This window comes from Penicillium nucicola, assembly GCF_028828085.1.
Source record: "Penicillium nucicola strain IBT 29836 chromosome Unknown utg000010l, whole genome shotgun sequence".
Lineage (NCBI taxonomy): Eukaryota > Fungi > Ascomycota > Eurotiomycetes > Eurotiales > Aspergillaceae > Penicillium > Penicillium nucicola.
The window spans coordinates 2499345-2508758 of NW_026643134.1; the positions used below are offsets into that span (position 1 = coordinate 2499345).

At 47.7% G+C, this 9414-nt stretch overlaps 2 protein-coding genes across 2 annotated transcripts; both read left to right on the forward strand.

The window, feature by feature from the left end:
- Window positions 1–421: 421 nt before the first annotated feature.
- N7511_009494 (putative amino acid transporter) lies at window positions 422–2383 on the forward strand (the record flags this gene model as incomplete). Its single annotated transcript, XM_057131871.1, has 6 exons — window positions 422–1333; window positions 1382–1541; window positions 1592–1603; window positions 1654–1858; window positions 1911–2269; window positions 2349–2383. 6 exons carry the CDS (start codon window positions 422–424, stop codon window positions 2381–2383), a joined length of 1683 nt encoding a protein of 560 aa, XP_056979859.1.
- Window positions 2384–3240: 857 nt separating this feature from the next.
- On the forward strand, window positions 3241–6206 carry N7511_009495 (uncharacterized protein; the record flags this gene model as incomplete). Its single annotated transcript, XM_057131872.1, has 5 exons — window positions 3241–3309; window positions 3372–3537; window positions 3590–3824; window positions 3873–4118; window positions 4166–6206. The coding sequence occupies 5 exons, from the start codon at window positions 3241–3243 to the stop codon at window positions 6204–6206; spliced, it is 2757 nt and encodes a 918-aa protein (XP_056979860.1).
- Between the last annotated feature and the right edge of the window lie 3208 nt (window positions 6207–9414).

Sequence of the window (9414 nt, forward strand, 5' to 3'; positions counted from 1 at the left end):
CCTGGGTATGTTAACATTTTGATAAGAACAATATTGTTCATTGGAAAAAAAACCAGTATTTTTTTATACAAACTACGTGAGATTGCATTAAAGAAATCTGTATAGCTTGTAAAACTTCACTGCTATATCTAACTTATGTATTGTGTATTTGGGTAGAGTCTGTTTGGCTCCAAACTCACGCATGGTGATAACTGAGCTTTTGCCACTTGGAAGATTTGTCTTAACATAAACTAAAGATATGCACCTGCTCAGTTAGTTAGCATCTATCAAACGCAGTTCATTATCCCCTGCATAAGAAACCGTTGTTATCTTGCTTATCGTCTATCGCCTATCGCTTATCGCTCATCGACCATCACGTGTCGCCCCATCGAAGTGGCCTGAAAGCAATTAATTACCTTCTTACAACTATCTACGGTCAGCGATGCCAGGGGATGAAAGCTCAGAGGATCAGCTACCTGGCAAAGGCCAGAAAGAATATGAAGCACAATCTCTCTTGCCTGAAACAGACGAGGAGCACGATCTAGTCGACACCGGACATCTCCTGTCTCCAACACCCGACGACGCGAATCGGACACCGCATTCCTCAATTTCGCAACCAGCCCTAGATGGACAGCGTCGCACACCTCGTACTCTGAACCGCGTGCGATTCGACCTGGAGGAAGAGCCCGAAGATCTTGACCACCATTCGAACGGCCGTGTTCACAGCCCAGACGATGCACTATGGCTGGAGGATGAGGACTATGAGCTTGGAACTCGGGGTAGTGTAGGAACACACCATGATGGACAATCGGTACCTCTTCTCACAGACATTGAAGCTCCTAGTGTCACACTTGCGACCTCGGATGACTTCTTCCCCGAAGAGCATTTAGAGAACGCGCGGCCGAGAAGTGGTATGAAGATGGCGTTCATGAACATGGCCAACAGCATCATTGGAGCTGGAATCATTGGACAGCCATATGCGCTTCGTCAAGCAGGTCTGACGATGGGTATCTTGCTGTTGACTGCCTTGACTATCACAGTGGACTGGACTATCCGTCTGATTGTGATCAACTCCAAAATGAGCGGCGCAGACTCATTCCAAGCAACGATGCAGTACTGCTTCGGGAAAAGCGGGCTCATTGCGATCTCCATTGCCCAGTGGGCATTCGCATTTGGTGGCATGGTGGCATTCTGCATCATTGTTGGCGATACCATTCCGCACGTGCTAGGCGCGTTGTTCCCATCTTTGCGGGACATGTCCTTCCTCTGGCTTCTTACAGACCGCCGTGCTGTTATTGTTCTCTTTGTTCTAGGTGTTTCGTATCCGCTCTCGCTGTACAGAGACATTGCCAAGGTAGGATCCTCTTCTCGCTCAATCTCCATCAAGCTAACAGACTTGTAGTTGGCCAAAGCCTCTGCCTTGGCATTGGTCAGTATGATAGTCATTGTGGTGACTGTGATCACACAAGGCTTCCGAGTTCCACCCGAATCCCGCGGAGATATCAAAAGCCACCTCATCATCAACTCTGGTTTCTTCCAGGCCGTCGGAGTTATCTCCTTTGGTAAGTTGCTGTCTTTATCAATTAATGAATGACCCACTGACTTATTCCAGCGTTTGTTTGCCGTATGAACCCCTCTTCTTCTGCCGGCGCGGCATTGACTAACCCGACACAGACCACAACAGCCTTCTTATTTACGGATCCCTAAAGAGGCCTACTCTTGACCGGTTTACTCGAGTCACTCATTACTCAACTGGAGTATCCTTGGTGATGTGTCTGGCAATGGGCATAGCAGGGTTTTTATCATTTGGATCGAAAACTCAAGGCAATGTCTTGAATAACTTCCCGTCGGATAACATCATTGTTAATATTGCACGATTGTATGAATATCCAGTGAACCCCGAAAGTACTTAAGTTGCTAATTGATGGCAGTTGCTTTGGTCTGAACATGCTTACTACTTTGCCATTAGAGGCATTTGTTTGCCGTTCCGTCATGACGACCTACTACTTCCCCGACGAGCCGTTCAACCCTCATCGACATCTCATCTTTACGACATCCTTGGTCGTGACCTCAATGGGGCTGTCCCTCATGACCTGTGATCTGGGAAGTGTCTTCGAGTTGATTGGAGCCACCAGTGCAGCTGCTCTGGCATACATCTTCCCTCCACTGTGCTATATCAAGCTTAGCAGTGCTTCTCGACGAGAAAAGATCCCAGCATATGTGTGTGTTGCATTTGGCATTGTTGTCATGGGAGTGAGTGTGGTTCAAGCCGTCGCAAAAATCATTAGAAGTGAGCCCCCCCCCCCCCAATCTTTTCGATTTAAGAAACACTGCGTTGAATTTAAGAATGCTTGGCTAACTCAAGCTAGATGATGGGAATCCCCATAGCTGCAGTGCACCATAGACCTAGAAGGCTTGTTACCAGAACCGAGCAATGTTCCAATGGAAGACTGTTGAACTCTAGTCACGTGCGTTCTTCGCACACTCTCACAGTAGGAAGTCGCATCGTAATTTCTCTGTCTCAAGTGTATTTCCCGCACACCAACCTCTTCCATCTTAACCTCGACTCCCTTCGAGATCTCTCCGTTCATCAATGATAGCGTGGTTGATGTTTACAGGGCATACGGAAAGCACATACTTCCCCGGCAGTATAAGATTCCTGAGAGCCTCAAAAGGGCACGTGCCGAATGGCTCGAAACGTCGAAGCCCACGTGGCCCAGCTCTGCCTGACTTCTAGACGGAAGCAACGATGGACAGCCGAAATACTCATTCACGGCAGCAGCGGACGGCCACGCGCCATTTGTGTTTGTTGACACAACACACAGCTTTGTCTTTCGAGACTTCTTTCATTCTCACAATCCTCTTCATCCTTGAGAACACCCTATTGTATCATCTTGCAAGAGAGTGCTCTTCGTTTGTGTTTCAGGTTCGTCCTGATCTCTGCCTCGAGATATAATTCCTCACTTGTCTCTCACATCGAGACGTGTGAGTTCATCGAGTACCACACATCGACAACAACATTGGGCCCACCTCTTGTGGTCAGATTCCATCCACACCCCCCTACGGGCCTTGTATGTACCTCATCCGCTCCGTTTGACATCCTTCATCTACCTGGGGTACGGAGGCTGCCTGTTTATGACATAACTTACTCTTCTATCTTTGCAGCGTGTCTTGCGAAGCAAGAGAAAAGATACCTGTTAGCGTTAAATACGTCAACACGCGCTTTACCTTTGTGCTGACTGAAGCTGTTAACACGGCAAAATGGCCAGCAGCAAGGGCCAATGTTCTGAGGGCTCGGAGCGCCTCAAAAACCTCATAGAAATGCAAATGGTACTAATCTCAGTTTCTGCTCACTTGCTTTATGTACAAACGCTAACTCCAAGCTCCAACAGTCCGACTTGGGCACTTCTCGTCGTGAGGTTATCACAACCCACGATGTTTTCAATGACGGAGGCCCCCTACCTGGCCAGCTTGACGCAGACAGAGAGTGCGACAAGCCAGGTACTCTTGCCTATCGGCTGGCAAGGGCAAACAACAACTCGCTGAGTGCTTGGTCGAGTTCGTGTTCAACCAATGACTATAGGGCAACTGAATAAGGCTGACTCTACAGACTTTCACAAAACTATCACAGACACCGATGAAATCGAGGAGTTGGAGGACATAAATGAAGGACAGTCCCACCGTCGTGCATTGAATGATCAATTTACTGGGCTTCGCCGCCCCATGCCCCAGCTTTCGAGCCAGCCTTTCTTTTCAACCCACCCGGCTCCCGCAAACTCTCGCGGCCGTGGTGGTGGCCATGCTGGAACCACCCGCCGTAGTCCCCATACTCTTTCTCCTACAAAGTAAGCAATGCCCTAAATTCTAAATTGTACAAGCTAACCGGAACAAAGCTCTCGCACATCTTATCATGGCGGCATTGTGAAGACTAGCAACGGCCACCGGTCCGTTTCTATGCCTACAGGATCTCGACTGGATCCTGCATTGAATATCAACAATGATGACATTGACCCGCACGCCGGCGGTCGTGGACGGAGACGTGGCCGAGGCCGAGGTGTGGATCGAGGAAGTGTACGGGCAACACTGAGTAAACGTCCTCTGCCTCCTCAGTCCTCAACTCCGCAACGACCTCTGATCATGTATGTTGATTACCTTAATTGCTTTTCTATACTAAACTCTCCTTCAGTCCGGATATGTCAAGCAGACTGGGTGACACCGACTCTTTCCTATCGATAATGAGAAACCGCAACGCTACCATGTCAAAAGAATCTGCTGCTGTTCCTGTCACTCCTTCCACGTTGATGATTTCCCAAGATCAGCCACTGCCCTCCGTTATGTCTCTCTCGTTGCCATACCCGAAGGCTCGCAGCGTGACCACGCCAAAGCCATCAGCTTCCCTTCCGGTACCCCCTCAAACGAAACCAGTTTACAAAGATCAGCCATTGGCGGAGCGTATGATACCGAAAAGTCCTACTCCGAACCGGTCGACTTCTCGCCCCCAGACTAGTGCGATTTCCAAGAAAAAGGCCCCTGTCCAGACCCCCAAGAACACCGCAATGGCCTTCATTGGTGGAACTGACACTTCTACCCATGTTGCAGATCTTAAACAGAAGAAAACGGCGGATGAGCACCCACACAAGAAGGATAAAATCTCGCCTATGCCTACTTCGAGCAAGAAAATGACACCACTCGCCAAAGCAAAGGATGTTAAGCAGCAGACTTCTGTTCAAACTCTTCTTGGTGAGGGTCCTTCCATGACTGATACATCTACTCAGACAGATGTTGTGTCTTCTCACACACTAGGTGAGGACCTCATCAATCTGGAATGGACCACACCCCCAAGACAAGCCTCTTTTACCAGCCCCAATGCTGCTATCCTCCAAGGACTGGATATGACCCCACTTGTACCCTCCGCTCCGTCGGCATATTCCATTTGTGCCTCTGTCGATGCAGAAAGCCAACGGAGTGAACTAGGTTTCCATGATATGATCTCTACCCGTGGAAAGTCTGAACATGATTTCATTGACATCGTGAGTAAGGCCGTGAACAAGAGTGTGCGCTCAGCTATCGATGACTATGCAATGGATCGCAACGTATCCTGTTTTTCCACATCTCCTCGCCTAGATGCCGCAGCCATTGCTCAAAACCGGACCACTGATAGTTCGCAAAAGCTTCCAACTGGTATCTCAACTCCGACTCGCGACATGTCCCATCTAGAGCAGTGGTTGTGGAAGGCTAATAGTCCAGTTAAAGGTTCGAGTTTTGAAAACCATCGTTCACCTCATGGCTCATCCCCGGAGTCTGCGGATCAGCAGCAGTCGACTCGTATGCCGGTCCCAGGGCTATCGCCACACAAGAGCGAATACTCAGATATGGATACCCAGCCTGTCACTTTCAACGAGATCATCAAGATGATCAAGCCTCGCGGGATTCGCAAGACCGATTCTGGCAAAGTCGAGATCATCAGGCGTCAAGATCCTTTCAATCCTCTTGAATCCATCAAACCTGTCGATGCAGATAATCCAATCCAGAATGTGGTTCCTGTCGCTCCTTGCTCCACGAGCGTTTCTACCAAACCAACAGGGCTTCTCGCTTCTAAGTACGCCTCTGAGCCACCTGTTTCTTTCACAAAGCCGGTTAAAAAGAGACCGGCTGTCTCAGCTGCAAAAGTGATTACACATGATATGAAAGGCAAAATTGCACCCCTTTCCCAAACTGCCCCCTCGCGCCCTCCGGGTCTCGCTGCACCTGTTCGGCCTCCTGGTCTACCTTTGCGGCCTCAAGCCACGTCGTGGTATCCTCATTCATCTGCCAAAGTGTTAAATGCAACCACCTCTAAAGTTACACAGTCTTTTGCTTCAACTGGCGTTCGCACCATCGGACCTGCTCCAAGTGTGTTTCAGCCTACTATGCTTCGAGGTGACAATGAAACTGCAACTCCTACCACTCATGCCCAGCAAACACCTGCCAAAATGCCTCTTCAGACGGAGAACTGGTCTGCAAACATCGCCCCAGCGAGCTCCAACCCTGATGCAAAGCGTCGGGTTAGCAATCTAACTTTTCCGCGAAAGCGTACTCCTCCGCCTTTCTCACTTCCTCGCACCTTTGGCCACAGTCCCGGTTCCATGTTGCCTGGGTTTACACCCCCACCACTGACCAATTCGGATGATAAAGTGGAGCGTAAGGTGTCTACTTTGGGGCCCGCCCCGTTAACTCCCCGGAAGTGAACCACATCTAACCAACAAATGCATGTTTGATTGCGAGCTCAAAACAAGCCTGTGTGGCATCCACTGCGTTTCTACAATATGTCCAGCCAAACCGGTTTCGAAATCTCCATTTCTTTCATTCTTATCAGGGCATTGTCTTCGGAAGATTCGAAAAATTGAAAAAGAGAAAAAAAGAGAAAAAAAGAAAAGCACTAACATGAATTCCCGTCAACCCCTGTTGAACTGCTTGTCAGTTCTTCAAATTTATCTGAACAATGTATGTGTATGTATGCCTTCGCTATGGTCATTCCCTAGTGTCGGTCCTCGGTCCCCCAATTGTCGGAACACTGCTATCGGCTAAGTTATCATTCCTCTTTGTGTATTTGTGAAGCATTTCTGTCTTCAATTTCATAATTTCAACCGAAGAGGTCATCTTCTTCATCTGATTGTGACATAATACCGAGGTTAATGAAGCCAATTTCTACGTTAATCGCCTTCACTCACGGCCACCTGAATATCACAACCCAGGTCTCTCAACTAGAACGTAGGAACAGGGTAAAATAACACATGAAATACCACCCACAGTACACCTGCAGTGCATATCCATCCATATGCAACATGATTGGCGCGGCTTCTTCTAATATTTCCGTCCCATTTGTACGTGATCTACAGGAACTAGTGGTCCCCGGGCCCGGAACGGGCCTCGTGGGGTCCAGACTTCACGGATCCGAGGTTCGGATCCATAGCAACTACCGAATACACCAGTACGATGAACCCATTGTTGAAATCATAAAACATGGCACCAAAAAGCGTGAGAAAATTCTGACTTGTTTCAAATAAAAACATAACTACACATCGGGCACTCGCTTGTCCGGGTTCGTGTAGGAAACATTCACTGGTTTCCACTGGGACTACGGTACAGTATGTCAAAACTCCTGATTCGTGCTGTGAATCGGTAATGTGCAGGGTAATATGTCAATTGATGGGTGTCTGCTCTTGTCTTCTGGAGATGTGGCAGGAATCTGAATCTCCCCCCGTCATCCTCCTGTCATCTAGATAGACCACTACGAATAAGCCAATTGTAAAGAACAATACCATTGTGTAACTTCTCTCCTCCCCCTTGGTTTTCCCTCTAATCAGTGAGCAGGTAAAATAATTTCAGAGTAGGGTTCTGGGGGGTGGTGGTAGCTACAAGCGAATGCACGTGAACTTTTTCGCGGGGTCTACAAGCGCCATTATGTTCGATGCGCTCGATAAGCTTCAGTGCACCCCATTAGGAACATAGCCATCACCGTGCTCGGAAACAGCAAGTACCGATCTTCTATATATCATCACTAGCGCCAGTATATTATTTTAGACTGTAACAATCTTTCTTAAGAAATCTATGAGTAGCGCTACGTCCTACATATTGAGATCCCCTTAAAACCATTTTTAGTTAGTATTGTACGCTAAATGTCGCGATTTTACCTCTTTGCTGTCGTGTTATGACACGTATAAAGTAGGCTAACGGGATTGGGTAAAGCATCATCCAAAATCGGTTTAATCAATCGCCGCTCATCAACACGGATATATCTAGGCATTACAGGAAGATACTGTTATACATTTACCGAGGATAATACCGATAACTGACTAATCTTTGAGTGCAGAACTAGTTAATGATTGCAAACCCCATTCTTACCCCTAACGGCTAGCTCAGCCACTGTCAACTCGCTGTCCACCCCCTTGTCAACTTGCTATCCACCCTGTCAACTCGCTGTCCACCCCCCTGTCAACTTGCTATCTACTTAGCTCACTTCCTATTCGGTTCGATTTATGGCAGTAGTCGAGGTTTTACTCACTATAAATAGAAGTCATAAACGGTGGAAAAGCGGCTACAATAGGATTGATGATCTCACTTTACGTCGATTGCTATTTGAAATCAATTTCACCTTAAAATCTATAGAATTTGAACTTTCGGCGCGAGAGATTGAACGAAGCTCGGAGAAGACCACTAACAGCACCTCGGAGGGAACATGTGCTAAGCCACCTAACCTTAGATCCTAAAAGGCAAAAGAGACAATCATACGTCGCGGAGACGAACTAAAGAAGGTTTATACGAAAATCTAAAACACAGCTCATTAGATCAAGAAAAATGGATTGTCTGATTTCGCCGTTGTTCCTAGATCTTAAGGGGCGCAGCCGTTTATCACGACTCTTAACGATATTATGGAAAATTCTGTTATCCTAGGCCAAAATAACTAGTATTCGAATACGTATAATGCCATACTATAGATGGTATTAAAACGTGCCGGACCTGCCTATATGCAGGGTAAAACCTATCTGGTGGGTTTACAGTAGATGAAACACGTCGGGATGAACATGAAAACCGACAGATCACATTAGACGCCCGAGTCCATCGTCGCCATTTCAGACTGGGCTGCCAAGGTACCTCTGTCACCCTGATCACCGGTAATTTATTCCACGTCGCCCACAGCATTTCAGCCCATCCAATTTGCCGAACTACAGTAGCAAACAATTGTGCCCCAAGTTCTGGCCTTTGCGTGGCACTTTGGCCCCCGGTCGGGACTTCTGTCCTGATATTGTGCTTTTGCCCGATCGTATACATTATCTACGGATCTTAGGACTTGTTCCCCCGTTCCACGGCCGCGGCTCTGCTGCCGGTTCATGTCTTCTGTTCCCGGGGATTTTCTGGGCCCAAATCGGGATCTGTCGAGTCTGATACCGTCTGTTGAGCGCGAGCTTGACCGCTGTACTGTACTCCCTTTCCATACAAAATCGGTCGAGCATTACAGGTCAGACGTCATTTTGGTTGCCTATATTTTTAGCTGTCGACTTCTGTCTCTATGAATCACACCCTTGTTTTAGTTACCACGTCACCATGACCACCCTAAGACAATGACAAATGGCTTCTACATGTGTATCAAAAAGGAGCGGTCAAAAAAGGCTAACGAGATGAGTATACTGTACCTCGTTTCGAGGCTCAATCTCGTATAGCGGTTGCATGCTTGACAATGTCATATTCTCATCAACCACAGGGGATAACGGTAAACACCAGTGTTAAGTGGATGATCTACATGTATCATGGGCACGCTACATGTGCAATCAAGCAAAATCGATATATCTCAAATTTTATAACTCATGTCCTGCTCGTGTCTGATGCAAGTATTGGGATCCCCAACCCGCTCGTGTCATGCATCTGCCGCGAACGAGATCAGTGAAAGTCTCCAGA